This window comes from Pleuronectes platessa, chromosome 7 (genome assembly GCF_947347685.1).
Source record: "Pleuronectes platessa chromosome 7, fPlePla1.1, whole genome shotgun sequence".
NCBI lineage: Eukaryota > Metazoa > Chordata > Actinopteri > Pleuronectiformes > Pleuronectidae > Pleuronectes > Pleuronectes platessa.
Genome location: NC_070632.1, coordinates 2,591,441 through 2,611,989, shown reverse-complemented (window position 1 = coordinate 2,611,989; position 20,549 = coordinate 2,591,441). Strand labels below are relative to the sequence as shown.

The window sequence follows — 20,549 nt, the reverse complement described above, 5'->3', positions numbered from 1 at the left end:
AAACCAGTGAAACCTCTGCCAGATCTGAGTGAGAGACGATTCCACTCACGTCTCTCACAGGTTCTTTGGTGCAGAACATTCAGTCAACACTGATCTGTTGGACTCCTGCCTTACTGGACATTTGTCATTCCACAACAACCAGTCTGGCTCCTTCTCAGCAGCATCTGGGAGTTTTGTTCTGCTTAAGAAGAGTTTAAGAATAGAGGAAGAGTTTCAGGGAGTCGTCAGCTTCTGTGTGTAAGTGTGATTATATCGATTCAGGTTGTGTTGGAGCTAAAATGTTGCTTTGAAGAACTCATCACACTAGAAATATGAATAATATCACACAGATAATATAAAGGATTTAAATCCCATTGTTTTGAAGTTACAATCTTTTCTGGAACTGAATCCTGTAGTTTATCATTTGATTGTTGGAAATAAGCAGAAGATTCTCCATGTACACTGACTAAAACTCAGTTCATATTTCTCGGGGCTGAAGAACTTTCCCAGGATTCATCACGTTATCGGGGTCGAGGACGTCTTTGAGACCCTGCATGACCTGGATGGCCGTGGCTCCCATCTCCTCACGCAGCAGCGCTCTCTTCCCCAAACCCACTCCGTGCTCCCCTGTACATGTACCGTCCATGGCCAGAGCTCGCCTGCAGGGAAACAAGCCTCATTACTTCACTGCAGAATGAAACCTGTGTCTCCAGCCCCGGCCTTCAACATGTTGGTGATGTCACTATAGTTTTCATTAAACCCAAGAAAAGGACTAAAGCTGAAGCTGCTGTTATCAGACTTGGACTAAACAAGGTGAACCATACGTCCAGCTTGGCTCTCCAGCTCCTCCTGGAGGATCCTGAGTCTCTCTCCCAGGACAGGAGGGATAAAGAATCTCTGCCCTGGAGGATCCTGATCAGATGTCTGAACCAGCTGAGCCGACTCATTTGAAGCTCCAGCTTCCTCACACTGAAACGACCTCTGAGGCTGAGCCCCGACCAGGAGGCTTCTTCTGGCCCCTTGTATCTGTGACTCAAATCTTTCTGTCACTAACCTTGAACATTGTAAACCAATCACTGAAACAATTATAATACCTAAACATATATAAATCTCTATGTTACAAACCCTAAGGACTGAAACCTGTTGGTCTCTGTGCTAGTGGTTTTCACTTTGTACCATATTATCCAACAATAAAAGACATGACGAGTTTTCATTAATAAATCCTGCTCTTTATCGTTGCTGTTGTAAATATCTGATGTGCTTCAGTAAAGGTGTGAAATAAAGATGAATCTCATGAAACTGAAACAGTTCACAAATCTGAAGCCTGAGTGTCAGGTGGATGATCAGAGACACAGTGAGAAGAGTCAGAGACGTCTCACCTGGCGAGTCTCTCAGTGAACAGATGGACCCGGTGCAGCTCCTCGGGGTCGCTGGGGTCGACCACCACCAGGCAGTGGAAGTTACCGTCTCCTACGTGTCCCGCTATGGGACCTGGAGACAGACACTTTCATTTAAAGGAGACATATTTTGCTCCTAGATCATTTCATTGTAAATAATAAATAATTAGTGTAAGAGAACTGACGGATGAAGAGGTTTTGTCTTTCGTCCAGTTTGCACATTAGTGCTGAGTGGACTTCACTGCTCACCTGTCAGTCTGTTTTCAATCAGGTCCTCTTTCGTCTCCACCAGGATTTGGGGCAGTCGAGAAAGAGGGACACACACATCGGTTGAGTAGGCCTGTGCACGCACACACACACACACATACACACATTGATTGAAGAACTATTTTAAAGCTAATCGGTTGTAACAGTTCTGGTTAAAACGTGTAATTTCTAATAGTTTTAAAGTAATTTGATTTCTGGAAGCCTCAGTGTCTCTTGGTTCTAGACCCTTGTTGAGGAACCTCAGGTCTGAGACCCTGTGTATTTTAGAAGCCAGATCCACGTCCCTTTGCTGAAGAGGCAGCCGGAGTTGTTTACCTTGCAGCCGGGCCTGAGAGCCAGAGCCGCGTACCAGGCGTCATGACGGGCTTTCCACAGACGCTCCCTCGTTTCTGCCTCTTGGGCCCACTGGAAATCTGAGCCTCTGTTACTCTGAGTGATTTCCTCTGTGACGACAGGAACACAGCAGACAAGTCACTGTACCATATACTTTAAATAAAGGGAAGCCAGAGGGTCTTGATCGCCCCCTGGTGGCTGACTCTGTGTTAACAGAAGGGACATGGACCAAAAGCTAAGCTCAAAATCCAATTACACATGAATAGTTTTTTCTCAAAGGTAAATTCTGTCTTTTCAGGTTTTTCTTAACACACTGATCATTTTTCAGGGAGGTTTAATTTCAATTAGTTATTTGATGATATGAAAATGGGCTGAAACATCATGATTGACAGAATCCAGGATATTTTACCTTCTCTGGTTTAAACTGATGTATTTACAATTAAGTCTACAACACAATGCACTTTGTGTCATTCACACACCAGTTGTGTTGACTTGTTCCTTCAGGCTTTGCTCAGAACCGTGGAACTCCAGGAACAGCGTCGGCATCACAGGGTACGAGAGACGACTGAACCTGTTGCACGCGTCGATCATCACGTCATCCAGAAACTCTGGATAACACACACACACACACACACACACACACGCAAACACACACACACACACACACAGGGAAAACAACTGTTAGTGGGATTCATTTTAAATCTAAAATATACGAGTGTGCATGAGGCCTATAGGTCCATCTTCAGACTGTTGTTCAACATATTTCACTTCTGCCAATAACTGATATCGATCTATTTTCCCTGTGAGTTCTTTCACCCGTTCCCGCTGCAGGATTCTATCACCCACCGACTGGAGATCAATAAAGCTTCATCTCTTCCTTCGCTCGCCCCAGCTGCTCCAGACTCAGCCTCCATCTCTCTGTTGCTGTTCTACCCGACAAAAAATCCGCCTCATGCTGGAATATTAGATTAACATTGAGCGTCACGTGGCCGAGTGAACCTGGGGATAAGCCCGAGGTTCATTCATACCCAACTGTATGAATGCTGGGCTTCATCTCCTCACCGATGCGAGCGATGGGCACTCCAGCCTGTAGGACCTGCACGGTGCTGTCCACGGCCTCCTGGATGGAGGGAAAGGAGCAGACGGCCGACACCACGGCCTCTGGGACGCCGTACAGCCGCAGCGTGGTCTTGGTGATGATGCCCAGGGTTCCCTCTGAGCCCACAAACAGGTTGGTCAGGTTGTAGCCGGCTGACGTCTTCCTGAAGACAGACAGGGAAGCAGGAGGAGACAGGAATGAGGAGGTTTGACGCTGCATTCGATTAAGTTGAATATTGAAATAAAAACATATTCTTCTGTTCCCACGTGTTGTACCAGGAAGCCATGACATCAGTCAAAGGGTCAAGTTGTCACCTGGGGCGTCGGCCCTTCCCGGCTGTGTGTAGGACGGAGCCGTCGGCGAGCACCACCTCCAGGTTCAGAACGTTTTCCCTCATGGTTCCGTAGCGCACTGCGTTCGTCCCTGATGCACTGGTGGCGGCCATTCCACACAGAGACGCGTCAGCGCCAGGATCTGAGGGAGGCAACAACACATCACTAGTGTTTCTGACATTACTCCCTGAATCTAAAACAATCCTGCAACACTGACACTGAACTGATAAGAAATAAATTAACTCTGTACCGTTTGAACATCATTAAATCCTCTCTTTGTTTTCATTGAGATGAGGAATCACTTTGGGGCTTGTTATCTTGTCCAATACCACCCTCTGCTGGACGTATGAATTTAAACACCCTCAACACCTTCAGCTAAAAACTGACTTAACCAGAACAAAGATGTGTGAGCTGTTATTCCTGAAGAACACGTTGAACGCTGTGGATCAGTGCGACTGACCGACAGGAAACCACAGGCCGGTGTCTCTCAGGTAGGAGTTCAGAGCCTTCCGGGTCACACCCGGCTCCACCGTCACGTCAAAGTCCTCCTGGTGGAGGTCCAGAACCTGGTCCATGTTCCTCAGACTGAAGCACACGCCGCCCTACAGGAAGAAATATATACACATACAGTCTAGTGCCTGTCTTGTGTACAAATACACGTAATAGTCAACAACATGTTACTTTTATTACTGCCTTTATTTCAAGAGCATTAAAAACATGCAGGCGCCTGTTCTTCCTCACCTTCACTGCACTGACGCCTCCCTCCAGACCCGTCCCGGTGCCGAAGGGGATGATGGGCAGGCCATGACGGTGGCAGACTTGAGCCAGAGCACTGACCTCCTCCACACAACCAGGAAACAGCACCACATCTGGAGGACAACACCTGAAGAACAGACAGTGACAAAATGTCTGTGTGCAAAAAACATCACTTTCAAGATTGTGGACGTGCTGATGCTTTGTTGTGTTTCCCTTTTGATTCATTTATTTTTAAGCCAAGAATCATCTACTGAAACCTTTATGTCTGTTTTCAAACCCCTGGAGTCGTAATGTCCCACAACTCGACTTTATCTGGAATTTAATGTATGGAAAATACAAAAAAGACACAACATGTGTGTGTGTGTGTCTGTGTCGCAGAGTGAAATCCACAAACCTGTGCAAAGACTCATCTTTTCCATGTTGTTCTCTGACAGCTTCACCCAGTGAGACGCGACCCTCACCACATATAGACCTGAACGCAGAGAGAGCACTGTCCAGAGACGCACACTGTGCACACAATACACAACATACACACACACACACACACACACACACACAGACACACACAGTGAAGAGCAGTGAGTCATGTGTGGGAGGCTACAACGACAATACAAGATTGTGCACTTGAACTGAAAAGTGGTCCTGAAATAGTCTGTTTTGTTAATGCAGAGAGAAAACATGTGAGACATCTCTAGAAACAGATTCTTCATGTGAATGTGTAACAACTGGAGGCGAGGGACATGGACAGGGACAGGGACATGGACAGGGACAGGGACAGGGACATGGACAGGGACAGAGACAGGGACAGGGACATGGACAGGGACATGGACAGGGACATGGACAGGGACAGGGACATGGACAGGGACAGGGACAGGGACATGGACAGGGACAGGGACATGGACAGGGACAGGGACCGGGACATGGACAGAGACAGGGACAGGGACCGGGACAGGGACAGGGACAGGGACCGGGACAGGGACATGGACAGGGACAGGGACCGGGACATGGACAGAGACAGGGACAGGGACAGGGACAGGGACATGGACAGGGACAGGGACAGAGACAGCGACAGGGACAGGGACCGGGACAGGGACATGGACAGGGACATGGACATGGACATGGACAGGGACAGGGACCGGGACAGGGACATGGACAGGGACAGGGACCGGGACAGGGACATGGACATGGACAGGGACAGGGACCGGGACAGGGACAGAGACAGGGACATGGACAGGGACATGGACAGGCACAGGGACCGGGACAGGGACATGGACATGGACAGGGACAGGGACCGGGACAGGGACAGAGACAGGGACATGGACAGGGACAGGGACAGGGACAGGGACATGGACAGGGACAGGGACATGGACAGGGACAGAGACAGAGACAGAGACAGGGACAGGGCACCAGTGTGGCCTCACATGTGTAATTGTTTGCTTCATGTTTAATCAGTGATGGACAAGTGACTGATTTATTATCCTGGACTGAATGTGTACGACATGACAACAGTTATAAGATAAGATATTAAGATATATAGTATAAATAAGTAACGAATAAATGAAGCTCAGATTGTGTTTCTATCATGATTTACTAATAATATCGATTAAAAAAGTTATTTGGAGGCACAGAAAGTTCAGGCTGCTTGACACACTGTCAACAGTTAGCTAACAGCTACAGTGAAGCTAACGTTAAGCTAACTTCAGCCTCTCTACTATATTAGTTAACTTCATTATTTGGTTAGTTGTGTTATCACTAGTATGACTAGTAGTATTACTACTGGTATTACTACTAGTATTACTCCTAGTACTATTACTATCGTTGATACAGCAGCACTGCTGCACAGTTAGCTACTAGCAACACTGCTACTTCTTTATTAGCGGAGTTAGCATTCAGCTAATTAACCTGTTATTATCTGTATTGATGCTAATTAAACAACAAAGATCGTCTATGAACACAAACGAACTTTGACCTTCTGCTGCTGCTGGTGGATTATTCACGTCAACTGATAGAAACAACCCGGACATTAAACCTGGTGACACACACGAGGTTGAGTTCACAGTGAACTTACTCTGGTGACGTTTCCACAGTTTAAGTTAAAACTCCGCAGGAAACGATGGAGACAAGAAAACTGGAGCCGACGAGTCAGGAGAGAAGCCATCGTTCACCTGCACCTAACGAGTCAAGCTAACTGCTAGCCACACCGGGAGATCCGGTGCAGGGATTTCACAATAAAACACAAGATCATAACATAAAACACACCACCAAAATAAACAATCAAATAATATACAGTACAGTAAAATATTCTCAATGTCTCTACATTAGCATCACATCAGTATCTGTTGTATCGTGTTGTATTTGCTACATATGAGAGTTGTGATATTTATTGTTACTTGTGTAAGTCTTGACGTTTCCAATAACATTTTATATATTTTATCTTGATGTCCACATGACTGGTTTCCGGTCTCAGCTCGGGGAATTGGGCTGATGAAGGACAAAGTCAGGTAGCTCCTCTTTCCCACCAGGTGGTGCTGCAGGTTAAACCAGTTACAGGAGAAGTAAGGGAGGATACAGGTGGGTTGTGGGAAGTCACAGGTGGATTGTGGGAAATTAAAGCTGAAAAGTTACAGGTGGAATTTGGGACGTAACAAAAGTGTATTCTAACATTTGAATACAGTCTACGATTCAAACGTATAAAGTACGTGAAGTCTCTTTTTTGCGTTTTGCGTTTACACGCATATTCCTGTTAGCAGCTGAAAGGTCAAAGGTCACAGAACAGCGGCGGAATCTGCAGATTCAGGTGTGTTTTCTGTGACTCGTGTTACCAGGACAACCGGATCCACGTGAAATATGAGCCGATGTTTCCACGAGGAAGTGACACGTCACCCAGAGGTCGTTTATTATTTGAATCGTCTTTAATCTGAGATTTCACAAGTGAGGAAACGTTAAATACTCCGATTTTTAAACGTAGTTTGGTGGAAGGACGTTTGTTACATAGGCAACATCCCAAATTGTTGTTGTTGTTTCACTGCTGACAACAACACAGGGAAATGACTTTACCTGGGATTTAAAAATGGTATTAAAAACACATTATTATCATTATTGTCGTTTTCATTATACATATATCGAAATATATTATATGGAAATTATGTATATAGAAATATATCTGAGGAGATATGACTTTTAGAGCCATGACTTCTTTTAAATGACTTTTTAAAACCCATTTCTATAGACCTGCTTTCATGGGATCTGTGTGTTCTTTTCACCTTTAACTTAAAAAAATGTATAGTCATATTATATACTATCATTTGACACAGCTCTGTATTCATCCATTTAATTTAAACACTAACCACCTAAAATACATATATATATAGTAGTACATGATACAACGATGAGAAACCAATCAAATACCCTGTGACGTGGTTTCCTCTCCAGCTGTGCTCCCTGCGAGACGCCATGTTCCCTGTCGACTCTCCAGATGTGAAGGACACTGACCTGACATCAGCTTCTGAACAGTACCTCTCTTCTCTGCAGTCCAGACCTTCTGATAACGACTGGTTTGAGTTGTCTCAGACGTCAAAGGTGAGAGACAACTTCATTTTCATGATGGAACAACAATATCCAGAAAACTCACCTTTTGAATCATCTCTTTATTTACTCTTGTGAAATGAGATGTTTTCTATTTTTAGAATCTAACGCTCTAAGCGAAGTGTTGCGGCTCCTGAATGTGTTTCCTCTTGGTCTCTGCTCAGGTGGAGATAACGTGGAACAACGTGAGGCGGCTGCGGCTGTTTGAGGAGGACGGGCCTGACGCTGCGCTGCCGGCGCTTCATCCTCCTGATGATCCAACACAAGGTTCACGACTGAAACACACAAACCACACGCACCGCAACACGCTCACTTTATTAGGAACACGTGCACCTGCTTCTTTAGTCATGTGGCTTATTTGTTAGAGCTCTATTAACACCTTGCTTTGTGAGTGTGTTTGTCCGAAAAAGTGTTTGCTCAGTAAATATAATATAAACACAAGGTAATATACAAAATACCAATAACAGTGTAAATGGGATTGCAAAGAAGAAATGTCAATATTGTTGTTTGGTGAATATTGTGTCAACGTAAACACGTCTAATGGTCGAATGTACATTTGTGTGATATGTATGTTATCATGTAGAAACTAATGTTTCCTCTGTGATCTTCCAGTTGTGGCTTTGTACCTGCGTGAGAGGTGGTGGCCTGTGGAGGACATTTTACGGACGTCCAGTAAATCCAGATGTGGTTTGATGTTGGTATGTTTTTATGTTGGCATCAGGACAACACACAACAATTAGACCTTGTCCTTGACCCCTTGAGGAGACAAGGGGAGGAGACATGAGCGTCTGTCCTCTCCATGATGTTCAAACTCTGTGTCCCTCATCCAGAGAAGACAGACGCAAGAACAACAGAGATCAGAATATTATTCATGGCTCTTGAGGAGAACAGTCAGACATATTCAGAGTCGCGATCATCTTCACCTGTGTGGTTTGTTTTCCTCTTCCTGTGGAGCTTCCTAAGTGGACGTGTTGTTCTCAGGTGCAGTCGCTCATGGAGAGGCTCGTCGTGTTCCTGCTGAGTCAGGTAGTGGAGAGGTCCTCACAGCAGGGGGCGCTGTTCTCCCTGCATCCCCGCACCGAGAGCTGCAAACTGCTGTGGACGGACAGTCAGGCCGTCGGCTTCTACTCCGTCAAACACAAAGGTGCGATGGACACGTTTCATTTAAATCTGGAGTAATTGAGTAACTTTGTTTTAACTTACTTAAAATCACAATGATTCTACCACCTGATGAATTGTCTCTGTGTCACATGACGACTCACAGAGCTCCGGGCTTTTCTCGGCTCATGACGTCACAGCCGCACACAAACAATGTCAGTAAACACGTCTCTAGGTGATTGACATCTGCAGCAGAGGGATGTGCAGATTCACAACATGTGGAGGCCGATGCTGCAAGAACAAGAAGGAGTTGTGTAACGCATAATTAAATCCAGATGTATGTGAACACCAAGAAAGCACGTTCACTGCCTCACGACGACATTCACTTCTGCTTTTGAACGCAGAATCTTATGAACTCATGAATGTTGTTATAGGTCAAGGTGATCATATATGAGTCTGGAATAAAATATATGAAGACTGGAAATGCACTAGTTCGCAGAAGCATAGAGCTGCGGAGGGTCATTTAGTCCAACTACAGAATCCTGAAGTGTTATAGAGTTCTGTTATAGCGCCCTCTAGAGAATTAATAACATAGCAGGTCTGTGAAAAACTTCTGGTTGTCAAACGAGTGGCTGAAAAGCATCTGCGATGAGGTCTACTGTAATAATATCTTCTGATGTGTTTCCATTAATCCCCCCCCCCCCCCCCCCCCCATGTAAGTGCGGGTCACATCTCAGTACGAACAGTTCTACTTCTCCACAGACGACTTCCTCCATCACATCAAGTCATAAATCTCATGAAGCAGGATTTATTGCAGGACTGTTGCATTAGAAAATGTTTGTTATTAGATTATATCAGTATACGTGTTGCAGTAAACCCCCCCCCCCCCCCCCCCCCCCCTGCTGTGTTCCAGGCAGCCTGTGCGACGGCCGGAGCGCTCCCTGTTACCTGCTGCCCGTCCTGGACACCGTGCTGGTGAGGAGGAGCTGGAGGAGGAGAGGCTCTGCTCTTCAGATGCTTCAGGACTTCTGCTCCTCCTTCGCCACAGAGGAGCTCCTGGGCCTCAGCGCTCCGCTGTCACCCAGCATGGCGGCAGGTCAGCTTCAGTTTGCTTCCTGTCCGTGTCAACAGGGTGTCTCCGAATGTTTAGCACAGATTCTTACAAACCTTGGTGACAGGATGCAACATGAGCCGAGACACAACCCGTTCCATCTGAGGTGGACCCAGGAGGTCTCTACCATGACTCTCTTTAGTATTGTATAAGAGAGCGTGTTTGACATGTTTTATGGGACTGATATTTACGAGTGTGTGAACTTTCAATAACAATCTGGATCTTATGAATTTAAATGTGGTTTCGTAAGAGGAGTGTAGGGCGGAGGTACAGCAGGAGTCGCACTGAGGACCCCTGTAGTTTATTGACGTAGTTTATTGTCAAGAGAATACATTTCTTTTGTTTTTGCACAAGACATTGGGTTGTGTCTCTTCTCTTCTCCAGAAGACTCGAGCACGGTTGTTCTCTCCAGTCAATATAAAGTAACACGACTTGACTCATCACATCATCTCTGCAACTCTTCAGATTATTAGATCTTCAGAACATTCCTTCTCCATCACTCCTGGTTGGGAGGATGAAATGAACGTTTCACTGATTAGAGGTCAGGTTGATCTTCTCTAGAAGACTCAGGGAAGACGTGTCCTCCTGCTCCTCCCAGTCCCCACAGAGATCCCAGGTGGTGCTGAGCAGTGTTGTGCAATGTGAATGCAGTGCAGATGTGTGTTCCTCCTCTAACTGTGTTTGTGTGTCTCTCGTTGTGTTCAGTGTGCAGGAAGTTCTTGCAGCAGCACGAGGATCAGCGGGAGCGTCTGTACGAGGTGGAGGCTCCGGGCGGCTGGGCTCGACGCCGAAACATCTGGCTCAACATCCAGCTCGGACGCTACGCCCTCAGGACAGATGATGTTTGAATCTGTTGTGTTGAGATGTCTTTAAGAATTTCATCCTCATGCTACAAGACTCAAAACACTTCCTGAGGATTCCAGTGTGTTCTGTGCTTATCTACATTTAATTCTACTTTTATTTTTTTGTTCAAATATGCTCAAAAACATACTTTTAATGTTGAGAGGAGCTGCCAGAGGAAACTGTTTTCTCCATATCATAGATCTGAACTCGGCCATCCTGGGCCGAAGACCACAATAAATATATGAATTATATATTTATACATTTATATTTAAATTAATTAGTGGGCTTCAGCTGTACTTTTGACCTGGAATCTATTATAATAAAACCAAGAGTTTAATCGATATATGTGTAGATGCACATTTTTGTCTTGTGATGAGAAAGACAGTTTCTGCCTGGACGAAAAGATGCAATATGAAAATACCTGGGTCCATAAGTAAAGATGTTACATTACATATCATTCAGCTTTTATCCAAAGTGACTTGTGGAGGAGAAAGGACTGAATGACTTTAAGAAACAACGAAAGGAGCAGAAGAAAGAGCAGGAAGAGGAGAGGAAACCATGAAGGAGGAGGAGGAGGAGGAGGAGGAGCTCAAGACTAGGAAACAACGAGAGGATCCTCAGCTCAGGTCGAGCATCAGTAGCTCCCTACACATCTCCACCTTAACACCTCCATCCTGTCTCCTCCACCCTTACCCCTCACACACCTCTTTCCCTTTAAAAAAGGAAATGATATTTGTATATAAATAAATATTAGGCAACATTTAGTGGAGTGCACTTTCACTGAATTTGTATGATAACAATGCTCCATAAATTAATTTCCTTTAAAAGAAGTTCTCCTTCACATTTAGAACTATGAACGTGGTTTTCTGTGTTTGGATTTTGTGGAATGATCCTTAAACTTCGTTGACATCTCAAGCATAACATAAAAGTACGAACAAATACATATGTCTGCAAATTCAAGTGTTTCCAAGATCGAGTTATATATATTAACTTGGATTTAAATCAAGCACTTAGTTTCATGTGGAAGTCGATTCGGAACAATTCAAATTCAATTTGTGCCAAACTGTGTGATTCTTTACTTGGAAACATTCGATAACTAATAATTAAACTGTAATTATGTAATAAAATAAAACAAAACAAAATAAATATACACACACACATATATAAATCAATATTAAACAAACGCAAGAAAGATAAATGAAGATCCCACTTCTCAAACAAGTCTCAAAAAGAGTGAAATAAACACATTTAGTGTATTTAAGAAAAAAAATGTAACATATTTTTTAAATCTGACATGGTGAAAATTACATGTACAGATATGAATAAACACAGGGATTTAAAAAAGCAAATAAACAAAGACTTAAATGCATTAAAACAAGAGACTGTTCAATTTACCCACAAACGGTTTTAAACCTTTAAAACAAATAACAGATAAAGTTCATGTGTTGTCAACACTGTTCACGGCTTTATGTTTTTCATGACAGGAAGTGATGATCCATCCAGAAATGTGAATAAATAACAATAATAAAGTTTATTTTGAATTCTAGTGATGATTCTTATGCATTAGTACTGTTATTCAACATACGTGTTAAACAACAACAACATTAATTTATAATGGTATCCCTTTATTAACCTTCCTTGAAATTGTCTCATTTTCCTCTTCTCACTTATTTCACTGTCGTTTCAGACTTAAGACCCGCACAGGTTCACTCACACGGCGGAACGAGCCGCTTCCACAAACGAGCGCACCTCTCTGCAGAAACCGGAAGTCAGGGAACAGGAAGTCAGGAAACAGGAACAATCTCGGGAAGAAGTGACACAAAAGTTCATCAAACATGAGCCGAATTTACCACGACACGTCTCTTAAGAACAAACCGGTTCATAATGAGACCTTCGACGGTGTCTGGTCCCCGTCCGCGAGTGAGAGGTAAGATCCTGAAGAACCAGAGAACGGGACCTGGTGTGGTTCCTCTTTGGTTCCTTTATGGTTCCTCTATGGGTCCACACACAGTCACACTTTAATTTACACAACGTAACACATTATGTTGTGAGAAGTAACTGTTGCTTTTATTATCTGGCATTCAAATGATTCACCAAACTGTAAATACTGTGTTGACGTTCCTACTTCCTGTTTGTTTAAAGGTTCAGTGTGCTGGATCTAGTGGCCTCTAGTGGCGAGGGTGAAGATGGCATTAAATTGAATATTTCATTTATAATGTAAAGGATATAAAGAAGGTTTTACTTTGTGTCTCTCGATCCGTGACTGTAACAAGATGGAGAATATGAAGCCCAAATATCTGGGATGCAGGTGCCGCCATTTTGAATTGGTGATTTTATTTGGAATCAGAGTGTGTGCAGTAGTGATCATGGAATGGAGACACGGGTGGGATACGCCAACTCAACAAATAACCAAACTTAAAGGTCCAGTGTGTAAGACTTAGGTGAAAAGGATCATTGGCAGAAACTGAACTATGATCTGTGTTTGGGCTTCACTTTTAAAAAAGCTGTTATGTTTTCCATCTTTATTGACACTCATTGATCCTGAGGCTGGACAGATTGGTTTGTGGATTTTTTTTTATTCCAGTTTTCCATGAAGAAGAAATTGTTGCACATACAAAGGCTTTGTGCACAGTCAAAACTTAGAAAGAATAATTTTGAATTTTATTTTTTCCGTACCCAGCGGGGCGGGGGTTCTTCTGGAGGGGAAGCTGCTGGATGTTTCCAGACATGTGATCAGCGACGTCAAAAATCAAAAGGTAAAGTTTTCATTTCCAATGTGTCTTTATTAAATAAATTAAATACAAAGCGATACTTAATAAGTAATTTGTTAAAAGTCGTCTGGTCGTGCCCTCTTCTTCTGTAGTGCTACATCGGCACCTCAGTGGAAAAGTAGCGCCACCTACTGCTTACCTCCACAAAGCAACCCCTAATGTATTCTCTGAAGGTTTATGAAAATGCGTTTAAAGTTTATGACCCATTTGGATGGAAAACAGACGAGTGTGTCTAAGACAAAAGAGAAGGACATTACATCTCTGTTGTTTCCGACACAGGTCCGTTTCTATGTGCTGTACGTGAAACCCAGCCGCATCCACCGGAGGAGGTTCGATGCCAGGGGGAATGAAATGGAACCAAACTTCAGCGACACCAAAAAGGTCAACACCGGCTTCCTCATGTCCACCTACAGTGAGTCCACGTCTAGACCACAGTAAACACTCCAGTAAATGTTTTCTTTGCGCCCCAGACTTAATTCAGTTGGGCCTCTGTCTGTGTTTTGTCCTCTGGCTTGTTGTGCTTTAAGATTTACGTTGAGTCACCTGTTCCTGTTTCCAGTTGTGCGTCAGCAGTTAGTGTTAATCATTATATTCAGGGTCTGTTGTTATGTCTCCAGGCCGGTGACACCCAGTGCTCAGACGCTGTCTGTCTTCTGATTGTCCTTCTGCTTGACGTCGGTGGTCAAAGCTTAAAGGTCAATTACCAGGAACCACCGTAGTGAATTTCATTACATCTGGCACAAACTTAGAGACTCACAGATTCACTGATTAGATTTGTTTGTCCTCTTGAACGTGATAGGACGAGTCCGTCTTTAAAGAAGTTCCTCTAATTCTGATCAGTTGTCTCAGGTCACAGTGGTGAAGGTCAGTGACCTCATGAGTCCTCCTGGTGTTTCCAGTTTGTTTTTTAAAACACGGAGCAGATGAGAGTGAAGCCTCCGAACTCAGGGATGTAGATCTGGACATGATTTTATATGATGGACATTTTCTGCAATAACTCTACGTCTGTAATTATTTCTGATATCTGATCTGCAGTTCATCCCTTTAGTTGTTGTAACGTAGTTTGTCTCAGTGTGTGTTTGTGGCTGATGATGATTCAGATGCTCCTCTTGTGTCCACACAGAAGTGGAAGCGAAAGGCGAGACGGACATTCTGTCCCACGAGCAGCTGTCCACGATTGTGGACAAAGACGAGCTGATGAGAATAACCGACAAGCACCGACCCAGCGGCACCTGGGGCTTCTGGTACCCGGAGGCGGAGATGGACAAAACCGAGCTGGAGACAGGACAGGACGTCCGACTGAAGACCAGAGGAAACAGTCCTTTCATATGTGAGTGACCGGGACATAGAACATGTCCACGACAGCCTCATGTCACTTTAACCAAAAACAGAAGAGTCCTCCGCTGTTTCCTGTCTCTATAAAAAACGATGTTGATTGTTCCTCAAGTCTCTTTAGCCAAAGTGGACGGAGGCTCAGTGACCAAGTGTAACTTCGCTGGGGATGAAAATGCTGGAGCTTCGTGGACGGACAAGATCATGGCCAACAAATCAGAACCAGGAAACACAAAGATGTCTGGAGACGGAGAGGGAGCGGGGGAGGATGAGTGGGTGAGACCATAACCATAAATATATATGACATGTTAGTGTGTGAGTAGATGATCTATACCAGTAATTAAAAAGTACCGGTAAGTAAATCAGGGATTTTCTTCCTTATCTCTCGTGCTTGACAAATGTCTTAAATTGAATTCATCATGGTCTTAAAAAGTCTTCAATCACACATCAGCCGTCCAGATGTTTGCTCGTTAGCTGAAGCTCATCCACAGTCACTTCTGTGCTTCAGAATCAAAATGTCAGTGAAGCTTCAGATAAACAGAGAGAGGCTGAGTTCTCTGTCTGTGTTTCTGTCCCAGGACGAGTGATGAGCCGTCGCTCGTCAGCCTGAACCCGAGGCCTCGCTCCGGCCTCCAGGTTGAGCTGCCTCCACTTGGCCCCGGGCCCGTTTATCTGTCTTGGGCCTGGACTCCCACATTCCACTGGGCTGTCGGAGCGGTTGCACAACGGACCGTGGGGCCGGACGCGACTCGACTCCTCCAGCGGCACGGACAGAATCCAGCTGTTGGTGGAGATGCAGAAACGGGACCTTGTTTTTTTACTTTGGATCAAATCCCCATTTTTATAAGACTGTAAATACTCCTGTCGTCACAGACACTAAAACAACACCCCCCTGCCCTGCTATTAAATATTATATTGAAAACACCTTTTGCATCATTCTTTGTCCTTCAGGTCACTTCAAGAGACAAAAAGTGTATTTTATATGTTTTATGTCTGTGTTTATTTGTCTGTTTGTCAACAACTTTACATTTAAACTCAGTGAAAGGATGTTTTGTGGTTCAGGGAAGAACCCGTTCAACTTGAATTCAGATCAGGATCAGGAGGCAGATCCAGGAGTTCTGTTTTTTAACTATTATTAACATTTTGAAATTGAGCGTTTCAAAACCTTTCTTTGATTTCTCAGAGAATTATTCCTGGACCTCAATGAAAACATTATTTATGAGTGTGTGCTGAGCGGGGGGGCGTGAGCTCCCCTGACGACACCTCGAGTCAGAAACCAGCTGCAAAGTTTGGCTTCAAATTTTAAGGTTTTCAAAGACATTTACTCATCATCATCATCACAGTCGTCTTGTTTTCACATTTCAAAACTCATGTTGAACACAAAATGTATATTTTATTATGTAAAAATACAAGAATAATTTGTTTTCTTGATTAGAAAATATATATTACAAACATAGACAAACTTCAACAAACAGGTTTCTGTCTTTTGGCTCCGACTCTGGAAATTAGCACCAAATTTAACTGTTGCATCAAACTTATCAAACTCATATTTACAATGAAATGAATCAAACAAATGAGTTTCCGTGAAATTTCTACAGTGAAAAATATTTCTGATAACAGACAGGAGCAACAAGAACAGATTGAAGCTAAACAACTCAAATCACAGACGACTGTTTCCATTAAAAATATACTATATAAATAATGCATACACGTATTCTGTACATAAAATAAATCATTATCTGTTTTCTGATCTTCACGTACAAAGGCCACAATTGCAAAATGAAATCTGAGATGTCGAGAAATCGGAGTCGGAATATTACGACGACGTAATTGAAGAGAAAGTCGCATAATTAGTTATAATATAATTAATAATTTAAGAAAACAAGCAGTGAATAAAATGTTGAAACGATTCGAATTCAACATTTTAACAGGAGCTGATCTTCAGATACTTCCCCTAAAAATACATGTAGCCTAGAGTAATGATACTTGTAATATTATGCTTCCCCCCCCCCTTCTTATATCACAACTTTATTCTTGTGCATTTAGGCGATAATTTCCCCCCTCGGAGTGGCTGTGATACTTTGTCGTGCAGATCGGTTTCTCAGACCAGAATCCGGATCTGGATCAGTTCTTGTTCCCTGATGTCGAGCGTCAGGACTTCAGTCGCTCTACGAAGCCGTTTCCATCTCAAACCACTGGAGGATCTTCTCCTGGTGCTCCTTCACCCACTGGATGTTCACGCTGATCTGCTCCACGGCCTGCTCCTCCTTCATGTACGCCAGATCGTTGTCGGTCACGAATCGCACCAGCTGCACAAACACAGATGTGGGATGACGCTAACGTTAGCGTGTCGCAACTGAAGCACAACGTGGAAAAATTCATCTAAGTCATTTTATCTTAATTACCGGAAATTATTCACGAAATAATATGTTACACTCATACAGATGTTAGCTGTCAGAATCTCACTGGAAAAGAAACCCTGCGTTCTGTGAAGCTCGAGACCAAAACCACAATTAGTCATATCTCCAAGTATTTCCTGTTGTGTTGCCAAAGCCTGATTCCTCTGATTAGTTCTGATTCATCTGTGTCACTGAGTTTAACTCTGGTTCAAGAATCTCTACAAGAACACATCAGACGTGAATCGATCCTTCAGACTCTCGTCCAGCATCGATGAAGCTGGAAATATGAATCCCACACAAACGTAGCTTCAACCAGAGACTCTAGATCAAGATGGACGAAGTGACAGCTCCAACAAATGAGCCCAAAACACCCTGATCGCCCCCTGGTGGTTGGCTGCAGTGTAGGTCGTAAACCTGCCTCCTCCATGTTAGCAGAAGGGGCACAGAGCAAACAAAAAAACAAAGTACATGTTAAATTTGTGTCTCTCTCCAAATGAGGTCTGTGGCGTAAGATGGGGACGCATCTTAATCTGTGATTCTGACGATCACGGCGACTGTTCACTACGTTTAGATCCGTGTGTGCACAGCATCGTCGTCACAGGAGGTCACACACACACTTCACAGTTTGTCTACATGTCAGTTGTGTTGCACTTTGGATCAGTGGGTACTTCAGGGTTGAAAACAACAAACAGCAGCACTGGTAGAAGTCACGATGACAGAAGGACGTCAGATAAGATATCAGGGTGGAGCCAGCAACTCGTCTGATTTAATTACGGAGACTGCTGCGTGACTGGATCGTTTGACGTCACTGCGCCTCGGAGTTTATCACAATAACCTAATAAAAACCTCCTGGTTACCTCCTCCAGTTCGAACTCTGTGGAGAACCTCCTGGCCACGACCGCGATCAGAGAGTGTCCGCCGCTGCAGCAGAGAAAGAGACGACAGGACATGTTAGACAAACTCACAACACAACACAACACAACACAACACAACACAACACAGATGAGTTTCTGAGATCCCTGCTCTCGCTCTCTGTGTGAATGACAGGTGTCGGTGTTTGCTCCTGAAATGAATATACCTGTCTGTTGTGTAAATGTAAACCTTGAGACTTTATGAAGGAAAGCTCGTGATAAGCACAGATTAAGACGACCTTTGTAACTGATAAATCACTGTAAGTGTTTTATGGCTCTGGTTGTTTATTCGATTGTTTCGACCGCAGGACTCCGGGTTGATCTGCTGTCGCTCTAGAGTTGTGTAGTTGTTCCTCACTCTAGTCGAGGAGATGAGGGCAGAGGATGTGACTCCTGAGGCCCTGTGAGGACATTTATGAATATGGGCTATATTACTAAAATGATTCTTCATCACCATGTTGAAGACAAACAATAAAGTCAAGAATAAAGTGATAATGTCGTGTGTCATGGGAGGATCAAGCTGTTCTCTGCGTAAAGTGATGAATGTAGAATATCTTCTGAAGTTAAACTTTAGTAAAAGTTCCCCTTGCAACTTATTTTCAAAAGGAATTCTCTTTTTCTTTATTCTTGAGACATGAAAACTTTATTCTCACGTTAACCTTACTCCATCGTAGAGATTTAAAGTTGTGTAACAAACCTGGAAGCTTTGAAACCAGGTTCAAACACAACGTCTGAGATTAACTCTTCATGAAGTTGCTAATTTGCACATTTCAACGAACCTTGTGGTGAAAGCTTCTCGTCTTCCAGTCTGTATTGGTAAAACCACATTCTGAGATTCATGTTCAGGACTCAGGACGACCCCTGAGACTCAGTCCAGATAGAAACTTACCGCCGACTGAGAAACTCCCAGTTCGCTCTGATGAAGTTCCAGGCCAGCGCCTGCCCCGAAGGATTCAGGGCGATGAGGTTGATAACGTTCCAAACGCTCATAAATCGGATCTTCTCGGGGTCCAAGGTGTACTGCAGGTATCTGCAGGACGAGGGAGACACTGGTGGTTCATCTAATCACAGGAATGCTCACGATGAAGCTTTTCTATTCTGGATGTGTGGCTTCACCTGTTGAGCAGCCAGGTCTCTCTGCTGCAGGACAGAGCCGCCCGGAGCTGCTCCATCTCTGAGGTGTCGTTGGAGCTCTGCAGCTTGTTCCAGGCAAAGTCCCACTGAGCCTTCCCCCCGGAGGCCACCGCCTGGCAGTAGATGGACGAGCGCAGGTTGGGATGGATGCTGAATCAGACACAAACACACAGAGGCTTTCTTCTCGTTCCTGAGATGGTGACCGGACGTTTTCTCCATCTGTTCTACATCCATGGATTTTTCTTCCATCTTTACAGATGTTAATGTGGATGTCGTCTAAACACCGTTAGAGATGTTGGCTCTTTTATGACAAAGGGCTTCATTGACATCATTTTCACATTTGGAAAATAGGTGTCAGTCCGGTTTCAGTCAAAACTACAGAACAAGGGTCTAGAAAGAACCATGCACCTGGTGCCATGACCCTCTACTCCGCCGTCATTCTGACCAGAGTGGTTTTAGATATGACCGGAATAAACCATGAACTTTAGACCACAGCTCAGATTTTTGAAATACAGCTAATAATAGATATCGACTTTTCCTCAGGGCTTCACATTCCATGCAGCGTACAACATCGTCTATCCTCGAGCTCGGATAGCGATTCTCTGATTTGGATATTATACGTGACACATTCACATACAATGTAAAGTGCAACGCATGAACACACATTAACACATGTCCATACATACAGAACATGCATGTGTGTTGAGGTGATGAGCAAATACAACACAATGCAAAGTCAGTGTCTCTCATTTAAAGTTGCACTCGGACGACAGATTCAAATTCAGTGTAAAAGCACCAGGTTCTGTTTCTTTGATTCTCAGTTAGTGAACCGGGGGTCGTGACCTTGACGAGTGCAGCTCTAAAGATAAACCACGATGCCGAGTCAACAACGACCATCATCACACGACACAGAGACACAATGAGACCACACCTACCTTCACTGAGGCGCTGCTGGAAAGTAAAGCTACAGAATATAATGACAGCTATTAAAATCAGACCGTGTACACCAGTTACAGGTGATTTCAAATATATACTTATCCAGAAATGTTTTATACATGTTGGTGTCGTTTTTCATTCCAGAGGGCAAACATCTCTGTAGCCATGGTCACACATTCTGGCAGTCCATTGTGACAGGCCCACCTGACGGCGAGGATCTGGCTGTGTCTTGGGAGGAAGCACAAACATCTCATCGTTATATTCAC

The 20,549-nt window shown here is 44.0% G+C and overlaps 4 protein-coding genes across 9 annotated transcripts in view; 2 read left to right on the top strand and 2 right to left on the bottom strand.

The window, feature by feature from the left end:
• Positions 1-424: 424 nt before the first annotated feature.
• ldhd (lactate dehydrogenase D) lies at positions 425-6,372 on the bottom strand. The gene is made up of 11 exons (XM_053426604.1): positions 6,232-6,372; positions 4,558-4,670; positions 4,149-4,290; positions 3,868-4,009; positions 3,390-3,549; positions 3,039-3,238; positions 2,456-2,584; positions 1,959-2,086; positions 1,626-1,716; positions 1,359-1,470; positions 425-638 (listed from the first exon to the last, which is right to left on the bottom strand). The coding sequence occupies exons 1-11, from the start codon at positions 6,319-6,321 to the stop codon at positions 458-460; spliced, it is 1,488 nt and encodes a 495-aa protein (XP_053282579.1). The 5' UTR covers positions 6,322-6,372; the 3' UTR covers positions 425-457.
• A 241-nt stretch (positions 6,373-6,613) lies between these two features.
• Positions 6,614-11,143, top strand: fam169b (family with sequence similarity 169 member B). 6 transcript variants are annotated; one of them, XM_053427123.1, is made up of 7 exons: positions 6,614-6,734; positions 7,596-7,742; positions 7,913-8,015; positions 8,361-8,446; positions 8,730-8,892; positions 9,760-9,942; positions 10,663-11,143. In XM_053427123.1, exons 2-7 carry the CDS (start codon positions 7,617-7,619, stop codon positions 10,803-10,805), a joined length of 804 nt encoding a protein of 267 aa, XP_053283098.1. In that variant the 5' UTR covers positions 6,614-6,734; positions 7,596-7,616; the 3' UTR covers positions 10,806-11,143. The 6 variants fall into 6 exon arrangements, with proteins under 6 accessions (XP_053283098.1, XP_053283095.1, XP_053283093.1 ...); XM_053427120.1 differs by lacking the exon at positions 6,614-6,734 and adding an exon at positions 6,741-6,960; XM_053427118.1 differs by lacking the exon at positions 6,614-6,734 and adding an exon at positions 6,741-7,052.
• A 1,404-nt stretch (positions 11,144-12,547) lies between these two features.
• arpin (actin related protein 2/3 complex inhibitor) lies at positions 12,548-15,827 on the top strand. The gene is made up of 6 exons (XM_053427817.1): positions 12,548-12,727; positions 13,481-13,556; positions 13,851-13,983; positions 14,695-14,901; positions 15,019-15,179; positions 15,482-15,827. Exons 1-6 carry the CDS (start codon positions 12,636-12,638, stop codon positions 15,488-15,490), a joined length of 678 nt encoding a protein of 225 aa, XP_053283792.1. The 5' UTR covers positions 12,548-12,635; the 3' UTR covers positions 15,491-15,827.
• Positions 15,828-16,276: 449 nt separating this feature from the next.
• LOC128445056 (aminopeptidase Ey) overlaps positions 16,277-20,549 on the bottom strand; it is a gene marked incomplete in the record, with an annotated part of 11,566 nt that continues 7,293 nt past the window's right edge. Inside the window, 5 exon segments of the mRNA XM_053427816.1 lie at positions 16,277-17,212; positions 18,160-18,223; positions 19,103-19,243; positions 19,330-19,497; positions 20,403-20,484. Of these exon segments, the coding sequence (XP_053283791.1) occupies positions 17,091-17,212; positions 18,160-18,223; positions 19,103-19,243; positions 19,330-19,497; positions 20,403-20,484 (577 nt within the window).